General features: G+C 42.7%; 1 protein-coding gene across 1 annotated transcript; it reads left to right on the forward strand.

Moving 5' to 3' along the window:
• Nucleotides 1-635: 635 nt before the first annotated feature.
• c15h5orf22 (chromosome 15 C5orf22 homolog) lies at nt 636-23724 on the forward strand. The gene is made up of 10 exons (XM_034703754.1): nt 636-907; nt 983-1128; nt 3137-3286; nt 6710-6843; nt 13424-13722; nt 14288-14350; nt 16827-16948; nt 17434-17500; nt 19184-19323; nt 23104-23724. Exons 1-10 carry the CDS (start codon nt 839-841, stop codon nt 23258-23260), a joined length of 1347 nt encoding a protein of 448 aa, XP_034559645.1. The 5' UTR covers nt 636-838; the 3' UTR covers nt 23261-23724.
• Nucleotides 23725-24076: the final 352 nt, after the last annotated feature.

The following is a 24076-nucleotide window of genomic DNA, read 5'->3' on the forward strand; positions in this document are numbered from 1 at the left end:
GACATTTTTTCCAGTGCAGCAGCTGCACCAGCATGGATGATAAAGAGTGGTGCACGCAGCCCAGCACATCCCTGGGTGTGAGCTGCCCAGCCTGCACAAGCTCTTCATCCTCCAAAGTTCATAAGGGACGTGAAGGACTCATTACTATCCCTGCTGCCCTCAGGTCAGAGGAGCAGGAGTCCAAAAGCAAACAGGTGAACTGCTTTTCCTACCACGACATGAGACACACCCAAGTGCATTCAAACCCTTTGTGTAACACTTTCTCCTGAATATATATTTCAACAATCTGTCTTAATTGCATATATTCTGCCTTAATTGTTTATAATTTGTTACAGATGTTTATTTTTAACCATGAGTGTATGTTTTTATTTATTCTTATCAATATTTGTATAACTGCTTGTTATGTATTTCATTTATTTTATTTCATCTAATTTAAATCCGTTTTTTTTTTTTAACATCTTTTGAATTTAATATTAACTTTTTTCTTATTCATTAGTTATTTATGAACATATTTATTATCTTGTTATTTTGTATTATTATGTATCTTTATCAGATCTTTATTTAACCTCTACGGAATTTAACAATACAACTCTGAGAACTTTTGTTCTCACTCTTGTTTCTCCCCGGACATATAAACAAACCCTGACGTCACTTCCGGTGTCAGTTTCTGAGCCCGGTGTTCTCAGTCAGCTGTCTGCAGCGTTCAAGACCTCTTTCTGCCTGAACGTGGTCCGGATTTGATCTGGACCAGAAGCTGCGATGACGTGACATAATATCTCCAATATAAAGCATAAGAACACTGTAACCGGACTAACACCGACCCGGGATCTCCGGGACCATGAGCGGTGTGTCGATGAAGAGGGTCTACACGGAGCTCCCGGTGTGGGTTGTGGAGGACCACCACGATGTAAGTCCTTTTTCTCACATCACATTCAGGACTTAGAGTGGTCTCTACAGGTGTGTGTGTGTCTGTGTGTCTCAGGTGGTGTGTCACATCTACCGAGCCATCGCGTCCAGACACCTCCCGGTGAAGAACATCAAGATGGTTCATCTGGACTCCCACCCGGACCTGCTGATCCCCGTCAACATGTGCGCAGACACGGTGTTTGAGAAGGAGAAGCTCTTCAGGTACCAAACACACACCTGGTCACTGCACACACTGACCCAATCTCAATGTCCTCACTGAACCCTGAGCCCTAAAGCCTAAACCCTGAGCCCTAAACCCTTAGCCCTAAGCCCTAAACCCGGAGTCCTAAATCCTGAACCTTGAGTCCTAAATCCTGAATCCTGAGCCCTAAACCCTAAACCCTGAGCCCTAAACATGGAACTCGAAACCCAGAGCCCTAAACCCTGAGTCATAAATCAAGAACACTGAGCCCTAAACCCTAAACCCGTAGCCCTTAGCCCTAAAACCTAAACCCTGAGTCCTAAACCCTAAATCCTGAGCCCTAAACATGGAACTCGAAACCCAGAGCCCTAAACCCTGAGTCATAAATCCTGAACCCTGAGCCCCAAACCCTAAACCCTTAGCCCTAAACCCTAAACCCTAAACCCTTAGCCCTAAACCCTAAACCCTAAACCATGAGGCCTAAACCCTGAGTCCTAAATCCTGAGCCCTGAACCCTAAAGCCTAAATCCTGAGCCCTAAACCCTAAATCCTGAGTATGGATGTAAGGATACACTAATCCCACAATTCAATTTGAATCACAATTTTTGGTCCCGTATAAGATTCACTCAGGATTCTCTAACAGTTTTCAAGAAAACTGGATTGAACTCAAAATTTAAATAACTATTATTTTATTTCAATTCTCAGATATGGACAGTTCAATATTTATTTGTTCTCTTATATTTCTTTGTAAACAAAGTAATCCTTTCTCATTTTTAAGGTGTGTTGGAACTCAAATAAAACCACTCTACATTTATTTTCCACAACTTGCAGAAAAACTAAAATCACCGTACAAAAATACCTTGTTGGAAAATTTCAGAATAATTATAGAGAAATGGAAAGTGAATGATTCCCAAATGAAAGTATTAAATATAAAAAAAAAGTCAAATCTCTTTAAATTAGGGATTTAAATTTTAAGTATTCTCCTTGATTGACCTTTGAAAATGTTAATGATCAATTATCATTTAATCATTAAAAAAAACCTGAATGTTCTCCATGTCAAAAATAATGACAAATGTGTTTTTTTCCCCTGAATCAAATGTTCCTTCATGACACAGTGTATATTACTGACAGTATTAAACAGCTACAGATCATATTGAGGTGGTTAAACTGTTAAACACTCTGAATATCAACGTGAGGAGCAGGCTTATAAATAATCTCTGTGGACTCATGGTCATAGAGTGAAGACTCAGACTTCAACATGTGGATTTACTGCAGCAGGACAACTGAACAGAAGTGGAGTATAATGCAGATAGACGTGCCTTCTTCTGTTTAAAAAATATATCCCAATACAAATGTTGTTGAATTGATTTTAATCCACCCTTATTTGTATCGATTTCTTACCGTGTTCAGTATATCCTTACATTCCTAACCCTGAGTCCTTCTTGACTTAATTGACGTCACATGTAAAGTGACTTGAGGGCAGGAGGCTGTAAGCACTCATACTGTAGAACTATGGCCCAACCTCAATGTCCACACTTACACACTCACTGAATTTGAGGCATGTTCCCTATAAGTGAGGCCTTAGGGCTGTGATTGAGCAGTCAATAAACGGACGCCACCATAACTTAACATTTTTAATAATGGCTCAATCATAGTGCCAATCTACCAAGTTGTAGCTTTTGGATTAAACTTACCCCGGATTGTTGAGCCATAGCAGAGCCTGCAGCCGCTGCTAAACGGGAGGAGGACAGCAGAGCAGAACAGCACTTGGTCTTCTGATTTCTGTTTGAATAACATCCTGAAACTGTCAGGGACCAAAACCAGAACCTTTAGTTGGCATAATTTGATCAGTTGTGTTCTTCAGAGGATCATGTTTCAGCCATTACAGCCGGACAATAACAGTAACAATCTGCTGGAGCTGTTCTCGTTGAGTCTCTGCATTGTGTCTGTAAAAGTAGGCCCAGGTTTGAAAAATCACAGTGTACTCTGCGAGATGATGTGTTTGACTCCATGTCTGTTGTTTCCCAGTGAGCTGAGCATAGAGAACTGGATCATGCCCATGGTGTACGCCGGTCATGTGTCCTGTGTGGCCTGGCTTCATCCGTACTGGGCTCAGCAGATCAGGGAGGGGGAGCACAGGATGTCTGTGGGACGTGACTCTTCCACCACCACCATCAGGTAAGACCAAGCAGCAACAGCACCCATTCAAAGAAGACGATCTTTGCAGCATTAATAAACATGTTTACAGCCTGGTACAAAAAACAGCTTGGCTCTACATAGCTCATTTCTCTATCAGCACACACTGTACGGGGCTGAATTTTTTTATAACTACATTAAGATTACAAGTTTTGCCCAAATAAGGACATGACTGACTTGATTGACAGGCGAGAACACATAGCTGTTGGCGAGGAGGCTCAAACCCCCGCCTCTTTACCTCACACTAAGTCTGGTTGAGTTCAGCATTTCAAATATGGCTGCCACCGCTGATTGGCTTCTAAACAGCACTCAGGAACAGATGGGTGACGTCAGGGATACTACGTTCATTATTTATACAGTCAATGGGTAAGACACTCTCTGTCTGCTGCTTTATGATTCTTCCCTTAAAGCCCTGACATGAACATAGTCCAGCCCTCCATGTCTCCTCCTCTGAACCCTCATTCCTCTCAGGACTCCTGTTACCTGCCCCTGTCTGAACCTGCTCTGCTCCACCTGGCCTCACCTGACGACACATCTAATGTCTGATTGCATTAGTAACCTGGACACAGTGACACATTTCACTGGTTGGTAATGAGGGATGGGAATCTATACAATATGGATCACTTCTTGTAGAGAAGACCTCCCTGGTGAAGACCTTCAGGTTTTCATGAAAGAGGTTTTTATGATGTTGTCATTATATTGAAAAATAAACTAAGACTTTGTGTTTTAAAGCCTCTGGTAACCCAAATCAACCAAAACATTCTACCTCTGATATTTCACACCATATGTAAATACTAAAAACTATGTAAAAATATTAGAACTCAACTTCGGTCCATTTTCAAATATGTTCAATTACGTTTTTTAACATGTTTTCACACTGTGTTTTAAGGGGGCTGGTTTAACCTGATATTTATTATGTAATAAATATCTAACCAATCAGAAATGAAACACTGAGTCACGTGCACACATGTTCAACAAAACTACTCCGCTCCTGCTCAGACCGTCTCCTGACGTCTCAGCCAGCTCCCCTCAGTGTTGTCTTCAATCAATCAATCAATCAATCTTTATTTGTATAGCGCCAAATCACAGCAAACGTTATCTCAAGACGCTTTTACAAACATTGGAGGTCTAGACCACTCTATGTCAAATTATGAACAGAGACCCAACTTCAAGACAGGATAAGACTCAGTCTGACCCCACCTTAATCCACCATGAGCATTGCACCTCACAGTATTTAGCTAGTTACAGCAAAGAGGAAAAACTTCCTTTTAACAGGCAGAAACCTCCAGCAGAACCAGACTCATGTTAGACAGACATCTGCCTCGACTGAGTTGGGTCTGGAAAGACAGATAGAGGGGAGTAAGAGAGAGAAGTGATAGTGATGAGACGAGTCGTAGAAGCTGTTGCCGCTGGAGTCCAGCACGTCCGTATCAGCTGGAGTCCAGATCGTCCGCAGCAGGAGAACGTCTACGGCAGCTCAGAGGAACCTACGAGACAAGGAAGCTCAGGGACTCCAGAAAGGTCTATGGTTAGTAACTTTAATGGGACAGGCAGAGTTAAAGTAAGTGATGAGGGGGTTGGGGGGAAGGGGGTGAGCTAGGATCCCAGTGTGTCAGTGTGCCAGTTCCCCCGGCAGTCTAGGCCTATAGCAGCATGACAAAAGCTGGTCCAAGCCTGATCCAGCTCTAACTATAAGCTTTATCAAAAAGGAAAGTTTTAAGCCTACTCTTAAAAGTGGAGAGGGTGTCTGCCTCCCGGACCCTGACTGGTAGATGATTCCAAAGGAGAGGGGCCTGATAACTGAAGGTTCTACCTCCCATACTACTTTTAGAGATTTTTGGTACAACTAGCAAGCCTGCATGTTGGGAGCGTAGAGTTCTAGAGGGGTAATAGGGCACTATGAGCTCTTTAAGATACGAGGGTGTCTGATTTTTAAGGGCTTTGTAGGTTAAAAGAAGGATTTTAAATTCTATCCTACATTTTATTGGGAGCCAGTGTAGAGAAGCTAACACTGGAGAAAGCTGTTAGCTTGTTTGCTAATCACATACTGCCTGTAATCTGTCTGTATAGCTGTCTCTCTCCCATGGTCCTGATGCCCCGGAGACTACAGAGTGATAAAACTAATAAATGATAGAAGTCCTGATTCTGAAGTATTTTGTGACTCAGCACTCAGAGACCATTGTAAATGAATCATTTTCAGATTCTGGAGTTTTGATGTCTTTAGATTCAGAGTCAGACGACTCAAACATGCAGGCTGTGAACTCTCTCTTGACCTGTCAATCAAATAGTTAGGCCACGCCCACACGGTCCTGAGAAATGCTCTGACCTGTAAAATAAGATGTTTTTGAACAGAGTGACTTCAGAGTTGTGGATGTTTATTTTCACTCTGATTTTTGTTGAAGCTTGATCACACATTTTGATATTCTACATTCATTTTAAATATTCCATTGAAGTTTCCAGAGGCTTTAACTATCAGCTGTGGTAACTGACAACCACCGATGCATAGTCCCTGCTTAACAAGGTCTCTCATCAAACTGACTCCCCGGGGTCGATGAGCGTCAAACACATGACACTCCTGATATTTCAGCACACTGCATTGTTGGCATCTGTTTGCGTGAAATGAAGCCACACTTTGGAGCGCCGCTGTCTCCCATCTGCCATGATATCTTCGTCGACTCCTTGGATGTCGTTCCCTCTGACTGCCTCTCACAATCAGTGATGTCATTGTGTTGCAAGCGGACTGCACCGATCAGGGAACCATCGAGCCCAAAGGCAAAGGATGTCGATGGCTTGAACAAGTTCTGTGCTCTGGTCCCCTTCAGTATTGGTTGGTTTGTAAAACCCTCCACGGTTGATCCCGTTAGGACACTTCATCACTCACTTGGTGTTTTAACTTCATAGCAGAGATTTCAGGAAGTGAGACCTCACGGAAACTCAGAAACACACAAAGTTCACTTCCATAAAATAAAAGTTTTTTAGTCTGTTTCTCTCACTGTTCATCTGTTCATCTTCTTAATTTAACACTTTTTGCAGTTTTAAATAAACATCAGGTTTTATGATCAGAGTGACGTGGACAAAGACGTGATGCTGCCTCTCTGGGAACTAAAAGATGACATTTCTTTAATTAACACTGAATAATTATTTCTGTCTAACCGATTCTGCTCTAATCCCAACTGACAGCGCTATAAAACACTTTGTTTTCAGTGCCTCTTAGTACCACGAGGCCTGATGGTGTTAACATCTCTATAAAAAAGTCCACCACAAACAGATACCTAGAGTAAAGTGGGAGAGTCTGCAGTCTTTGTATAGATTATACCCCATCAAAGATGGATTTATAGTGCTGTGACTAAAGATCCAGTACGTCTGTCTCTGAGCTCTCTCTCTCCTCCTCTGCTTCGTCTGCAGGGTGACAAGCACCGACCACTACTTCCTGAGTGACGGTCTGTACGTGTGTGAGGAGCAGCTGGAGAACTCCAAACCTCTCCGACTGAACGTGGTCAAAGTGAACCCGGTCAGAGAAGGTCAAAGGTCGGGGACAGGTGAGTGCTGTTGCGTTCCGGATGCGTTTTAGATACACAAGACTTCTATTGTTGCCGGATGCCGGAGCACGACGCATCAATCTCAACAGAGCAGATGGAGCGGGACAGGAAGTCAGGTTTCACCAAAACAAAATGAAAACATCCGGTTAATTTTCAGAATCAAACACTCTGTGTTATCACCAGATCGTATTTCACTTAACTACAACAACAAACCAAAGTCATGATGAGCGGAGCCAGGCCTGGAGTCAACAGGTCAGAGGTTTTCAGAGGACCAGAAAGACAACATGGATGAGGAGAGGAGGAGGAGGAGAATCCTTGATTCAGTGATTACTGCAGGAAAACCTCGGTCACATGACTCCAGCTGTCCGGAGGTCCTGCTTTCTGTAAACGCAGCCGGTGGGTGTTGACAGACGAGAGAGCACAGATCTGGACCACAGCGGATCAGAGATGGACCGGACACTGATCTGGTGGAAGTCCCGTATCAGAGTGATGACTTTTTGGAAATGTTTGCTGCCTTCGTAATGTGAGGATGCCTCTTCATGGCAGCACGTTGAGTGAGTTTAACCTAAAACTAATGAAACACAGTCAGAAAGATGAGGAGGGAAATAATGTCAGAGGCCTCCACATTTAAAACCGTCCCTTTTTTGTGCGGTCTCATTGTGGCCCCTCTAGTGCACCTGCTGTAAAGTTCACAAACACCAAACCTGCTGACACTGATTAACTTCTGCGACTTTACTGACCAGATCAATATTTCAGAGGTTGAATTGACTTGATGCTGTACTTTGATTAAAAGTGTCCCTTTTCTTTTTGTACACATGAACACCAAAACAAACAAACAAACAATAAAACACAGGGGACAATTGAATTAACAGTAACACAAAACAACAAACAGAACAAAAAAAAGGACTTATACAGACATTAACTCACTCCTCACAACCACAAGCTAGACCTCTATCATTTCTTTTTTTTGTTCTTCTTTAAATAAATGTTAGTTCAGTCAGACAACTCACGTTTAAATTGTTTATTGTAGCAGCACATACATATTCATGTTTGGCGCCCAGGCTCCGGCCTCATCACTCCCTGCAGATAAGTTTACATGCAGACTTTGAGGAGTGATGAGCAAAACATAATGAACACCCCCGGAGCCTGCAGGTGGAAGCTGGGGAGGCGGCGCGGAAGAAGAAAATATCAGCAATGGCATGCAGCAGCAGAGGCGTTGACAGGCAGAGAGAGAGATGGGAGATTTTTCCCCAGTTCAAATAGACCGCCAATTTGAGAGGCAGAGGGCAGGATTGGATGATGGATATGAGAGTGGGACATGTGACGTGTATGGCATTGCAGCTCGAGTTGTCTGCAGGCGTCGCTCCATATGTTAAAAAAAAAATCCAAATACCATAAAATCTTTGATCACAAATCAAATTGTGTGCTACTCTCACTAAAACTTAAACACTAAGTGGGTGTAAAACTTTACCCCATACGTTTTCAAAATGAAATATTTTGTTCTTATCAAAGGATAATGATTTTTCAAATTTCAAATAATATGGCAGTTCATTCCTCCAGTGTTTAAGTGAGGGAGGACATGCAGCTTTCCAGTGTTTTAAAATATCTTTCTTTAAATAGAACAGAGGAAAAAAGAATAACCCAGCTTTGTGGATATCTGACTCTTACATGTGAGACATCTTGAAAGATGCAAATATAAATATTGAAATTAATTTCCACTCTGTAAACCTCAGACAACCAACGCTCTATTTCAACCAAACCCTCTGAACTTTACTACAACTCCAAAATACATGAATCAGTGAATCTGTGAGTCTGCATTTCAGACAGTTCTCTGAAGTATTTTTGTCATCCTCTTTGATTTAATCCCTTGTACAGTGAATTCTGTACATTTCTTTACATTGGATTAAACGCAAATCTTCATTGACTGTGATATCTCTCGTTAAATTCCAACAGTCCTTCCATCTCAAATTAATATCCTTCCTCTCTAAATCCTGGTTCCATGAATGTATTCGATTTTGCAACATAGTTTCAACAGAATATGATTCCTGCAAAATCTTATAAACTTTACCAATTCATTTATTACCCTTGTCCTTTCATTTTTAAGCAGTGTATGCATTACATATTTATATAGAGTGTTTAAACAGGAGCAGCAGTGGATCATTCTGCAGGGAGCTCAGATAAAAACACAGAGCTGGTTCTCAGCAGCCTGTTTCACCAGCTGTGCATAAGTTCAAATGTAGCCTAGTTTGAACTATGTTATCATTTAGGATGGAGTTTACACTCTACTAATGTTTTGGGCAATGCACCAGCTGAGATAGTTCCAACCAACATCAGCCTAAGCTACAACTTAATTCTTATACTTGGCTCCTAGAAGGTGTAAAGTCCTCCATAGAGTACCGGTTGCTAGGAGCGACGTTTTGAAAGGTGGGATGATTTTGGAGGATGAGGAGATACAGAGGGTTCACACAGCTAGATTACTTTGGCAGCATGTCATCCTCGAGAGATTACATCCTTTGGAAAATATGATGACCAAGATTTGTGCTCCTGAGTATTAATGTTGTAGTTGATAATTTCACCACTTGATGTCAATGTTATTATAAACACTGTACAGTCATGGCCAAAAGTTTTGAGAATGACACAAATATTACATTTTCACAAAGTCTGCTGCTTCAGGGTTTTTAGGTGTTTTTGTCAGATGTTTCTATGGTATAATGAAATACAATTAGAAGCATTTCATAAGTATCAAAAGCTTTTATTGAGAATTACACAGAATTCATGCAATAAGTCAATATTTGCAGTGTTGACCCTTCTTTTTCAAGACCTCTGCAATTCTCCCTGGCATGCTGTCAATCAACTTCTGGACCAAATCCTGACTGATGACAGTCCATTCTTGCATAATCAATGCTTGGAGTTTGTCAGAATTTGTGGGTTTTTGATTGTCCACCTGCCTCTTGAGGATTGACCACAAGTTCTCAATGGGATTAAGATCTGGGGAGTTTCCTGGCCAAGGGCCCAAAATCTTAATGTTTTGTTCCCCGAGTCATTTTGTTATGACTTTTGCTTTATGGCAAGGTGCTCCATCATGCTGGAAAAGGCATTCTTCATCACCAAACTGCCCTTGGATGGTTGGGAGAAGTTGCTCTCGGAGGACGTTCTGGTACCATTCTTTATTCATGGCTGTGTTTTTAGGCAAGATTGTGAGAGAGCCCACTCCCTTGACCGAAAAGCAACCCCACACATGAATGGTCTCAGGATGCTTCACTGTTGGCAAGAGACAGGACTGATGGTAGCGCTCACCTCGCCTTCTCCGAACAAGCCTTCCTCCAGATGCCCCAAACAATGGGAAAGGGGATTCATCAGAGAAAATGACTTTACCCCAGTCCTCAGCAGTCCAGTCCCTGTACCTTCTGCAGAATATCAGTCTGTCCCTGATGTTTTTACTGGAGAGAAGTGGCTTCTTTGCTGCCCTGCTTGACACCAGGCCTTCCTCCAAAAGTCTTCGCCTCACTGTGCGTGCAGATGCACTCACACCTGCCTGCTGCCATTCCTGAGCAAGCTCTGCACTGGTGGTGGCCCGATCCCGCAGCTGTAACACCTTCAGGAGACGGTCCTGGCGCTTGCTGGACTTTCTTGGGCGCCCTGGAGCCTGTTTGGCAACAATTGAACCTCTCTCCTTGAAGTTCTTGATAATTCGATAGACGGTTGACTGAGGTGCAATCTTACTCGCTGCTATAAACTTCCCTGTTAGGCCCTTTTTGTGCAATGCAATGATGGCTGCACATGTTTCCTTGCAGGTAACCATGGCTAACAGATGAGGAACAATGGTGTCATGCACCATCTTCCTTTTAAAGTGTCCAGTCACTCAATCATGACAGATTGATCGCCAGCCTTGTCCTCATCAACACCCACACCTGTGTTAATGTGTGTGACACCTGTGTGTCATTGAAATGATGTTAGCTGGTCCTTTTGTGGCAGGGCTGAAATGCAGTGGAAATGTGTTTTTGGTGATAAAGTTCATTTTCAAGGCAAAGAGGGACTTTGCAATTAATTGCAGTTGAGCTGATCACTCCTCATAACATTCTGGAGTATATGCAAATTGCCATTATAAAAACTGAAACAGCAGACTTTGTGAAAATTAATAGTTGTGTAATTCTCAAAACTTTTGGCCATGACTGTAGATTAAGGATTTAGGCTATAGTTATCACCTTACTGTGATAACATCATCAAGATTTACATACCTCCTGTTGTTGTTTTGTGACAGTAACGTAAGTTTGTTTCGTCAGTTCAGAGACGATTAGGCATGAAAGATAACAATGCATCAAAACCGGTGCTTTCCTCTGATTGGCTGCTGGAAGTGTCAACGTCATATCTGCAACAATGTCTTGGTTAGTTTGGACGTTACTGTCTACTAGAGATGAACCTTACGTCTCTGTGGTGAAACCAAACAATGACACAACTTAAGTTACAAACTAACTAGTTTCAACGTTTGGTTTAGTGTGGACTTTACACCCTAACTTAGGACACAACTTATTCACAGCTGGTGCAACAGGCTGCAGCTCTTTTGTTCACAGATGCTCGAAACATAAAGTATATTGTATTTGTGTTCAATTATTTTAAAAGTCATAATCTCCACACAATAAACCCAGTTACTCTTGACTAATCTGACTGAAAACAGACGTTGGACTTACTGATGGTATCTTAAATATTAGAGTATCAAGAAAATATTTCAATCAGTTATTAGAGAAAATGTAATATATTCTCGTCTCACTGCACTTAATAAAGTGTTTCAAACATTTTTACATTTGAATTCTTACAGCTAAAAAAAAATAAACATCTTAGAGTGTTAGATTATTTATTTCAAGGTACTTTACTTATTTTTACATAATATTTAGATTCTTCAGTGTTTGGATTTGATCACTCAGTCATTCTGGTTGTAATCTGCACAATTTTTTTATAATGGCAATTTGCATATACTCCAGAATGTTATGAGGAGTGATCAGCTCAACTGCAATTAATTGCAAAGTCCCTCTTTGCCTTGAAAATGAACTTTATCACCAAAAACACATTTCCACTGCATTTCAGCCCTGCCACAAAAGGACCAGCTAACATCATTTCAATGACACACAGGTGTCACACACATTAACACAGGTGTGGGTGTTGATGAGGACAAGGCTGGCGATCAATCTGTCATGATCGAGTGACTGGACACTTTAAAAGGAAGATGGTGCATGACACCATTGTTCCTCATCTGTTAGCCATGGTTACCTGCAAGGAAACACGTGCAGCCATCATTGCATTGCACAAAAAGGGCCTAACAGGGAAGTTTATAGCAGCGAGTAAGATTGCACCTCAGTCAACCGTCTATCCAATTATCAAGAACTTCAAGGAGAGAGGTTCAATTGTTGCCAAACAGGCTCAAGGGCGCCCAAGAAAGTCCAGCAAGCGCCAGGACCGTCTCCTGAAGGTGTTACAGCTGTGGGATCGGGCCACCACCAGTGCAGAGCTTGCTCAGGAATGGCAGCAGGCAGGTGTGAGTGCATCTGCACGCACAGTGAGGCGAAGACTTTTGGAGGAAGGCCTGGTGTCAAGGAGGGCAGCAAAGAAGCCACTTCTCTCCAGTAAAAACATCAGGGACAGACTGATATTCTGCAGAAGGTACAGGGACTGGACTGCTGAGGACTGGGGTAAAGTCATTTTCTCTGATGAATCCCCTTTCTGATTGTTTGGGGCATCTGGAGGAAGGCTTGTTCGGAGAAGACGAGGTGAGCGCTACCATCAGTCCTGTCTCTTGCCAACAGTGAAGCATCCTGAGACCATTCATGTGTGGGGTTGCTTTTCGGTCAAGGGAGTGGGCTCTCTCACAATCTTGCCTAAAAACACAGCCATGAATAAAGAATGGTACCAGAACGTCCTCCGAGAGCAACTTCTCCCAACCATCCAAGGGCAGTTTGGTGATGAAGAATGCCTTTTCCAGCATGATGGAGCACCTTGCCATAAAGCAAAAGTCAGAACAAAATGGCTCGGGGAACAAAACATTAAGATTTTGGGCCCTTGGCCAGGAAACTCCCCAGATCTTAATCCCATTGAGAACTTGTGGTCAATCCTCAAGAGGCGGGTGGACAATCAAAAACCCCCAAATTCTGACAAACTCCAAGCATTGATTATGCAAGAATGGACTGCCATCAGTCAGGATTTGGTCCAGAAGTTGACTGACAGCATGCCAGGGAGAATTGCAGAGGTCTTGAAAAAGAAGGGTCAACACTGCAAATATTGACTTATTGCATGAATTCTGTGTAATTCTCAATAAAAGCTTTTGATACTTATGAAATGTTTCTAATTGTATTTCATTATACCATAGAAACATCTGACAAAAACACCTAAAAACCCTGAAGCAGCAGACTTTGTGAAAATTTAATATTTGTGTCACTCAAAACTTTTGGCCATGACTGTATTGTTATTAAGTTTGGATTAATGTTCTGTTATCATTCATTTCATTGATAAAGGTGTTTTATTTCTCACATCTTAGATTAAAAACAGTCCTGGACGTGTCTTTAATCAATGCTTTTTTTTGACGTTTCAGGACAGAAACCAGCCGAGGGCTCAGAGAGACACTTCTCAAAGAGACAGAAGACAGACTGGGGGGCCGCTGAGGAGGCCGGCTGCTCAGAGACCCTCTTCACATGTACAGACACGTCACAGCCAGCAGGGGGCAGCACAGAGTCAGGTCTGAGCACTGAGGGGGCTGATGATGAAGAAGGATCCCCTGGTTATGTAGTGAAGAGATTATCAACGATGCTGAGCGAGGCCGAGCCGTACGTCCTGGACATCGATTTGGATTTCTTCTCCTGCAAGAACCCCTTCAAGGAGCTGTACACACAGGTGTGTCACACACACACACACAGACAACCACACACAACCACACACACACAGTTTTCCCTCCCCTCTGCTCGTCATGTGATTTCTTGTTTGATCACACACACAGAGGTTTTATACACACTCATCTTATTTTGACGGGGCTTTTTTCTTCCTCTCCAGCAGTGAGAGAATGAACTTCCTGTAAATCAGGATATGATTCATTAAAGCAGAGTTTGGAAAGATCCCGGCCTGTTTTGTGTTTTTCCTGTCATGATGCGTTTCCTGTTTCAGAGTCTTTGAATCTGTAATGAGAACCCGTCTTTATCAAATCTGTAATCTGATGTGCACACAGATATAAGAAAGTGTTTATGATCAGCTGCTGAGGAACACAAAGGGACTCATCAGTTCTTTTATAAACTGTAGAAATGTAAAATAATAGTCCAGCTGACTTCTTCATGAACACCTTTTTGAGACTGTCGCAGGGTGAATGTGTCCCCATCTAAACCTCAGTCCATCACTGTAGTCCTCTCTCTGTAGCTGAACATGTTTCCTTGAAGTGACCTCAGCTCCGTGTTCCCTCCGTGTTTAGGAGGAGTACGACATCCTGAAGGTCCTCTACAACTTCAGAGGACCCGGACCCGACGCCTCTGAGGTGAGACTGTTTGTTTTATGAGACGTTAAGCTAGAGATTACAGCCCTGCTTCACACGCAGACGCATAATGATGGATCTGAGGGCTCCGTGCTTTTTACACACTCAAAAAGCATCACAGGGCCTGATTCACCAAAGGACTGGGCAGCTTTTTGACTTGTTGGATGAGAGAAAACCACTCTGTTTAGTTCCCGACGTGCCACCAAAGGGTTAAATACTCCCTGAACTGGCCGCAGAACAACTAGCGCCTCTGTTAGCGTGTATTTCAGTCAGACAGAGGGCTTCATTTGAGGCTTCTGTCTTCTCACATGAGCGTCTCACGGCCAAATTCCACCAGATTTGTATCCGATCCGTTTCCGAAGGGAGTTAACTTCCACTGGATCCACTCCGTTGGGTTCCGGCTGCCTCTCTGACCCGGCAGGTCAGAGTCCTCTGGTTCAGATACACAAGACTTCTATTTTTGCCGGATGCCGGAGCACGACGCATCAATCTCAACAGAGCAGATGGAGCGGGACAGGAAGTCAGGTTTCACCAAAACAAAATGAAAACATCCGGTTAATTTTCAGAATAAAACACTCTGTGTTATCACCAGATCGTATTTCACTTAACTACAACAACAAACCAAAGTCATGATGAGCGGAGCCAGGCCTGGAGTCAACAGGTCAGAGGTTTTCAGAGGACCAGAAAGACAACATGGATGAGGAGAGGAGGTGGAGAACTTCGGTCACATGACTCCAGCTGTTCAGAGGTCCTGCTTGTTGAAATTACGTTTATGATTGTAGCCAGGGGTTAACTCTGCACGGGGTTATGGGTACACTTTGCCTCACATGTCGAGACCATAGTATTACTATTAGGGCTGTCGAAATTGACGCGATAAAAACGCGTTAATTCAAATTCTCCTTAACACCACTGATTTATTTGATGCGGGATTAATGTGCGCACGTTCTGTGTATGACCCTCGGTCCGCCCCGTAGTTTGTGAAATCCGTTTCAGATGACAAGAAGAAGAGTAAAGAAGGTGTTTTGAATGGCAAGTTCAGCTTTAAAGCACTGCCAGATGGTTCTCTGGACAAGACCAAAGTTATCTGCATTTACTGTCCATGTGAATTCAGTTACCCCTGGAGTACGTCGAGTCTAGAGTGACCCCTCCCTCTCGCCAGAGGCAGACCACGCTGGAAAGTTTGCAACAGAGATCCATGGACAATGCGTCTGTTGTTGTGATGCATGAGCTCAATCACTTTGTGTTGAGCTGCTTATAAAAACAGGATGTGTAGTTAGTTGGATATTACATGGTGGTAGTGTAACGCCGTAACTTGTTTAATCTCTCCAGAACTGTTAGACTTTAACAGCGTTAACTAGAAACTTAATTAATTATACTTGAGGGCTGTGGGGAAGAAAGAGCACAGGACAACTTCTGCTGTGTGTCGTGATGCCTTTAATGACTCTTCCTGAACATAGGACAACAGCACATCGAACACATGTGACACCTTCACTTCAACTCAAAACCATATCACCCTGAGCAACCTTAAAGAGGCAGCCAATACATGAAATAGAAGAAATGGTAATACGTGTGTAGTCGTGTAAGATTCAGAAACGGAGAAAATCACTGTAACTGTTTTCTTCTTCTTTTGCGATTTAATGTTGGTAGCATTCTTCTTCTTCTGTTACTTAATGCGGTTAGCAAACAGCTTCAAGACGCTCCGTAGCCACCGTCTGGAGGGAATACCGTATTACAACCAGGCACTGGTAAACACGATGACAAGCTTTAAATTAATTGCCCTTCTTGGGATCAATAAAGTTTTCTGAATCTGAATCTGAATCTGAAATTGTTCTCTTAAAATGAGAAAATATTCAAAGGAACTTTTTCATTTTTACAAAGTAAACGAATATTGGAAAATCATTACCCATCCATATCCCAGAGGAACCCTGACCTCAGATTAGTCCCTCTTGAATGACATGTATTCACTGATTGGTCAAACAAAACATCCAAACAGGAGCAGAGGTTTCAAAAGTCACACATCTTCTCCCTGACTCTGCTGTTCTCAGGGAGAACTTTGACAAACATACATGTGCAGTGCTGGATTTTTTGTTCATGCAATAATGAAACAGTTTGATTCAGACTGAGTTTCAGATAAAAGCCACTCAGGAACCCTGAGTCAGATGGTCTAAGGTGCTGGTCTTACTCCAGACAGCATCGACTGTCTGATATGTGGAAATGTGCAGAGTTCAGGTGAAGCCCAGAGATATGAGAGTGGATGAGAAGGCCTGAATTTACACACATACAGACCTTTATTTGATCCAGACCAGCTCCACTCTCTGTGACTGCAGGAACACAAACTCTCTGTGTCCCTGGAGTTGTTCTTTTACTTTGTGTTAGGAGCCACACACGTGATTCTGAGAAAGTGAAGCTACTTGTTCTGTTTAAATGTTAATCTCAGGTGTGTGTGTGTCTGTGTCTGTGTCTCTGTGTGTGTGTCCAGGAGGAGCTTGGCGAGTGTGTAGATTTTCGTGTCCGTCAGCTAGAAGACTTGGAGGCAGCGTTTGCTGATCTTCTGGAGGATGATGGAGAGGAGACGGTGACACGCTGGGCCAGTAACCCCGGGTAAAGTCTGTTTCACTTTGAATCCAAAGAAACCTTCAAACCCTGATCCTGCTCACTCATCATCAGTCCTCAACCTGTGTCTCATTGTGTACCATCTTCACAGTTAGCAAAGCAGATACACTCTACCCACAGAAATCCACGTTTCCACAGAAGGTTTGACTCCATGTAACAGCAGACAGGAGTGAGAAAAGCACAGCTCTGTCCTTATGACAGCAAAGTGTCTCAGAGAGGAACATATACCAGCTTTGATGAACTTCTCTGTTTATTTGAGTTCACTTTTCACCTCAGTAATCCTCAAAGTGTACACAACAGAACATAAGGACTCCTCACATGTTCAGTAAGCACAGAGCTACTCCCACTCAGTCCTGAGGGGAGGCCAGGCCTCGCTCGCTGGGTGTTTGCAGAAAAGGTTTCCTGCTCCCTTAGTGTCAATATGTGAGTTTTTGAACGTTTGTCTTCTTGTGTTCTTCCTCACGTGTTTTCAGCATGTCTTCATTAGCCCGACTGATCTCCAGCCTGAAGTCCAGAAACACAACCCCTGACTATGAAATGGTAAGAATATCAGTGCACTCCTCTTAACTGTGAAACCACTGCTACAAGAACCCTAAGGTGCATTTTGACCAAGAGTTCCAGGGTCTTTTAGCCCCCAGAACTACTTTACTCTGAACTAAAAGTTTCCTGTGCCCCCATTGTTGTTTGGTTTCAACCGCGGGCTGAAGTCCCGGGTAGATTGTGCAAATCAGCCTAGTGATGTATGGAGAAAAAAAAGTAAATGCACTACACCACCAGACCAGTAGAGGGCAGTAAAACAAAGAGGAATGCCATTCATCACAGATGACACCATAGAAGCAGACGGACAGGCAGGTATCATTATGAGCAACACAACAGTTAGCCTGTTAGCATGAAGAGACTCAGCTGGTCTGTTTTAGATGGTGCTATATTTCATCACAGATGGATTCACTGAATCAACACGTGAGAGGAGATAAGCGCGAGTAGCAAAGACGTTTCAACACGCCTTTAAAATCCTTTTCAACTCAAAAAGCCGTGGCAGAGATCGACCGGTGTTTTGGTTTAAACAGCGACCCTGTTAACTGGAGACTCTCAGCCGGATGCATCCCTCATAAACGTCTTTAGACGATCATTAAATATCTGATGAGGATATTTTGAAATCTTAATAAAAACTAAACTAGTTTGCATTCCCAGGAACTCCCTCTGTGTTTCAACAGCTGTGTAAACCATAGACTGTTAATAAAAATGGACAGTGTTGCTCCGCCTCTTCCCGTTGTACGGTTCTGAAGCCAAAAAATCCCTCTCCTGGGCGCCGCCATTGTGCAGCCAGAGCCTCTGAAGCCACTGTAATAAGCTCCGCCCTACAGCGTAGCGTCATATGAAGCTGTGTGTCCTTTGAAGTTTCCCTCTACAGCAGCTGTGAATCAAAGGAAACCAGGAAGTGAAACCCCGTTTTTTAAACTCTAATAACTAACGAAAAAGAAACTTTTCAGAAAAAAGAGGACTTGAACACAAAACAGTCAAATACTAACTACATATCACCACAGCATACAGATGGGAGAAACATTCTTACCACGTGTATTTATTTTTTAAAGTGTGACTGCAGCGACGGATTCTTTGACCTATACTGCAGCCAGCCACCAGGGGGCAGACACACTGCTGAAAGCCTCACCACCAGGGCCGTATCCTGCAGGCTTGGTGTAAACTCCACAAACACTGACACGTTCAGTTGAAGGTCTCCAGTTTACAGGGTCACTTTTAAAACCGTAACACCGGGAGAGACGCATTCACGGTGGGCTGAGAGAAGACTACTGTTACAAGCTGCTAAATCAAGAGAATCACAGCTTCTTCTTTTGAAAAGTACACACACATACAAAAAAGATAGAACAAATAAAAACTAATGAAAGAAAGAGAAATCAAGAGAATCACAGATGTGTGTGATGTTATTGTGGACGGAGGGCGGCATAAAAACACTGCGGTTAATCTACCAATCAGACACGTTCAGCATTGCAGGCCCTGCCCCCTGAAAGTCCCAGGACCTTTGAAAAGTACTACCCCCCTAGCAGGGGCATTTTAGGGGGGAGATTATCTACCCCTGAACTAAATTTAGACCCTGGTTCTTCTGGTCAAAACGCACATAGTTCCAGGGTAAAGATGATGATGAAGTCCTGAATGACCTCTGTTAGAGCAGCGGTTTGGTCTCACAGTGGAGGTGTGTGTTCTCAGGTCCATCAGGCGGGATTGACTTGTGACTCGATGGAGCTGCCTCATCACGTCAGCTCTGACGAGGAGATCGACAGACTCGTGTCCGCTGTGCAGCTGTTTCTGAAGACTCTGCCTAAACCCACGCTGGTTACTATGTCCAGGTAAATACCCCAGACCCTGAAACACCTGAAGAGTTCAAGAACCTTCAGACCAGAAGTGATGCACACTTGTTTAGAATGTCATTCCAGAAACTGAATTTGGGTTGCGTTGGTATATTTGCAAACAGTTAGACTTTTGTTCCACATTAAGTCAGCGTTTGGTTTGAACATGCATGGAGAGAAATCGTTTGAGGTGTATTGTAACAGGGTTCCTACTAGGGCTGTCAACGAATATTCTAAATTCGAATATATATTCGAATATTTAAAAAAAACGGAGATTCGATTGTGAAAATTAATATTCGACTGTGGAAAAAAACACATCGGCGGCTGTTTTGCGAGTGGGCGCACTGCATGACAGGTCAGGGACAGGTCACAGGAGTCACACATGCACAGCGTGAAGCAGACTGCAGAGAGAAATCTTCTGTCCCCGGATCTTCAGTGTGCTCTGAACGCGTCTTTTCCTCTGCTGGGAATACAGTGAATAAAAAGAGATCGGGCCTCTTCACACTGACTGTCTTGTGTTTTTGGCAAATAACCTGTCAGGCCTAAGACCCTACATTGATAGTGGACTAAAAGAGCCCAACAATCAGTGACACTGGGATAAAATGCAGTTTTTCCTCTTTTTTTTATACAAGCGCCAAGAATGTAAGTAGACTACTTTTTCGTTTTTAACTTCAATTAATGTTAATAATATTTGCTTCAATCACTGAATGAAGCCTGCCTATATTAGGGACAAGAGTCGGGACCTTTAATTGTTCGCACAAGTCTTGTTCAGCACTCACTCAGCGCATTACACACAGAGAGGGGGGCGAGCGAGCGAGCGAAAAGTCTCCGGTCTTAAAAGTGTTACGGTATAGACCATTAGGTCATTTACTTGTTTTGTAATGTGTAGGTATGTTTTAGGCATGTTATATCTTAAATAAAAACACATATAAAAGTAGTTATCTTTTTGTATTAGTTTGTCCACCTGTGATTGACATAATGTGCAAATATAGATATTTGAATGGTTCGAACCTATGTTTTTTTTTAGAGCGAATATTCGAGCATCATTTTGGAGCAATTTTGACAGCCCTAGTTCCTACACACTTATTGAAACCAATTTTAGACTTCTTAAGACTTAATGGAAGAAATCTTAAAACTGTTTTTGTGCAGCCGAACAAACATCAATTTACCCAGGTGTGGAAAATCTAACTCCAAATCCAAAGTTCAAAAGTTATTTTAAATACTTTGTAAGTCGCATCATCATCGTTGTTTCCTCCCCCAACCATCCCAGGGAGAAAAGTCAGAAAGATATATATTTACTAGGGGTGCAACGATTCACAAAATTCACAGTTCGGTTCAGTTCTATACTTTTTCGATACAGAATAAGAGAAATTTCCATGCCTTTATTAACTTGTAGCTTATTGAAATTACCAACATTTGTTCCAGCTCAAAAGCACAGTTTTTAAAATAAATCAAATGTATCACCTGACACATGTTTTGATGTGCATGGGGGGATTGCGTGCGTGCGAGCGAGTGCGAGTGAGTGTGAGTGAGTGTGCATGTGTGCGTGTGAGTGTGTCTGTCTACGTGCGCATCTGCCATGCGCGATAGAGAGCAGAGGAGAATTGTGAGCGCGTGACCATGTAGAGAAGACATGACATCCCATCATGTAAATAAGATAAATACGAATATTTAGTCTGTTAAATAAAAGAACAAGGTTTAGACCTGATCTATGAGAGAGGGGAACCTTAAATCACTTCTGCTTTGACTTCCAAGGGGGGGCGGCACCCAGCATGTGCGCCCCAATATGACAGCAGGGGAAACACTGTCCAGTATCAGGCTGAAGTCATACACAGCATGCAGTGTAAGACCACAAGTAATGCATATACGCACTTTAAAACCACATCACCCAGTCTAGCATCACTACAGGACCATGGAACAACTCTGCTCTGCAACCAAAGAGGACACTCGTGCTTCCCTTTCATGCGGGCACGCTCACACACACATACGTGAACATATGAACCCAGCAGACCGTCGTATGGTGAAATATAGATTTCCATATGAAGCACAGTTAAAACAAACGTGACCAGCTTGGACTGAATGAATGTGGGAGGAGCTCACAGTTCAGTGGACCTGCGCTCGACAATGAAGCCCGGAGGAGTCAGAGCAGATCCTCTGAACTTTCAGCACAGAGCGCCTCGTCAGAAGTTGATCACATAAATATAAAATTGCATATTGTTCGGTTCATAGGGCGTACCGAACTGTGACCACTGTATCGAATGGTCCGATACAGATACACGTATTGCTGCACCCCTAATATTTACACTGAAAATGTTCAACATACAACAGATTACTTATTTTATTTATTATTGGTTTTTTGTTCCAGATGTAGGGTAACAGAAACAACGTCACTGTTGAGCTTTAACTTATGCGTGGCTGAAAATGCAGCTTACAGTGAAGTCCAGATCATGACTCAACAAATTAACCAGCTTTAGTAGACCCCCCCCAAAAAAGAGATATTAAGCAGGCCGGCCCACCTCAGGACATTTATCACACCATGTAATGTAATGTTGAATGCATTAGTGAGGCCTATAAAAAATGAGCTCAATTGAATTGAATTCCATACATATTATGATTTACATACCCATAGGTAGCCTGGGAATTCCTCCATACATAATATCATCATTTATTTATAATATTCTGCATTCATAGTTTTCAGTCATGTGACCCCCGCAGCAGCCTGGAGGGTAAAAAAGAGCGCAGTAACATGACAGCTTCCATTCATTCAGACGTGTTAAACCGTCTCTACCTCCTAAAGTTCACCATCAGGCCTCAACATTAAATATGAACCATCTCCTTAACTTACCTAAGAACACTTAATCACCACACTGTCAGGATTAAAGAGTCAGGCTCTGAAAACAGACCTTATTACTAAGCTAGCGTTAGCTGGTCAGCTAGCGGTGTCAACAAGTTACTGCTGGAGTTGTTTACATCGGACCATGCACAGTGACCATGTCAGGAGTACAAGATCCACTGAACATACAATAATTGAAATACTCTGTGTTTAATTCAACCTACCGTTAATTAAATGTTCAAAGCTCAAAGATGTGTGGACTTTTATTGGTGTTTTGTTCCCTCAGCAGGGACAGAGGAGCGTCTAATACAGGGACGTCAAACTCATTTCAGTTCAGGGGCCACATACAGCCCAAGTTGATCTGAAGTGGGCCGGACCAGTAAAATCACAACATAATAACCTATAAATAACGACAACTCAAAATTTTCCTTTTGTTTTAGTGCAAAAAGGTACAAGTACATTCTGAAAATGTTCACATTTAATGAACCATCTTTCTACAAAAACAGCTGTTGAATTATGCAAACAGCAAGTAATCTATTTTCTCACTTTGAGAAAAAAAGTCCTGGTAAAAAAAAAAAAGTGCTGTTCAGGTGCGCTCCCTCAGTGCTATGATTTTATGCAACCCCTAGAGGACAAATTTGAAATAGTAGTTACTTTTATTGAAAAATTGCAGTTAATGTCTTCTCTGTCATTTTTTCACTTTGCAAAGTCGTTCCGCGAGCCGGATTGGAACCTCTGGCGGGCCGGTTTTGGCCCGCGGGCCGCATGTTTGACACCCCTGGTCTAATATAATGAATCCACATCTCCTCCTCTCAGGGTTTTATTTCTCAGATGGGGAATCTTACAGGGATATTTCAGTGTTTTTGAAGTGTGGTTGCTTTCCTTTTCAAGGATCCTTGAGAACCCTGTGTAAGTACATAAATGTGTTTGTTTAAATGTGTTTTCAGGTCCAGTCTGGACGAGTACTGTCCAGTAGAGCAGGTGGATTCAGTCCAGAGCAGAGTACTGGCTGTACTGGAGGGTCTGTATGGACCGCTGGATCTGCACAAAGACTACGAACACAGCAGCGCAGAAGCTCAGGCCTGCCAACCACAGGCCTCCTAACAGACACACACACACACACACACACACACACACACACACACACACACACACACACACACACACACACACACACACACACACACACACACACACATTGCTACAACAAAGTCTGAAGTAAATGAAAACCTCATGTCAGATGGAGCTTTTTTGAAAGCGGTTAGTCATGAACACTGTGCGATGCGTTCACTTCCATCCAGGAAGAAACAGGACTGCGTACATGCACTGAAGGAGCAGAGTTACATTAGCGAGCGCTCTGCTGTCTCTGCTCATACTCATTTTGTGTTTCAGTTTTCACGTTTGGTTGACATGTTTCAGACCGGACTGCAGAGAGTGAAACAAACAAACAAACAAACAGTGAAGGGTGCTTATGTCCAACACATCCACTCCCACAGCAGATATCTCCTCAGTTTTCGTGTACTTGTCTGGATGATGTAACATTTTCAATAAATGAGAGAAGTGAAGAAGTGGACTTATTTCAATATGACTTCTGCAGCCTGATTTAACCCTCTAATAATTTGAAGCAGATGTCTTATGTAAAGAGTTCCTCATTCCTCAGCTGCCTTTAATATCTCAGACCACAGAGAACTGTTGCAACACATATGATCTCTGCCTCACTGCAGGAGTCTGACAGAGAGACTTCTGTTACTGTCCCTGGATTGTTTTAGGGAACTGTGACTCGTGATTGTTGTTGTCAGATTGGGATTATTCTTTGATGAAGCCCGCTTACTGTTTAAGAAAGGGAAATGGACTTGTGCTTATATAGCGCTTTTCTAGTCTTTCTGACCACTCAAAGCACTTTTACACTACTCGTCACGT

Source organism: Notolabrus celidotus, chromosome 15, assembly GCF_009762535.1.
Source record: "Notolabrus celidotus isolate fNotCel1 chromosome 15, fNotCel1.pri, whole genome shotgun sequence".
NCBI lineage: Eukaryota > Metazoa > Chordata > Actinopteri > Labriformes > Labridae > Notolabrus > Notolabrus celidotus.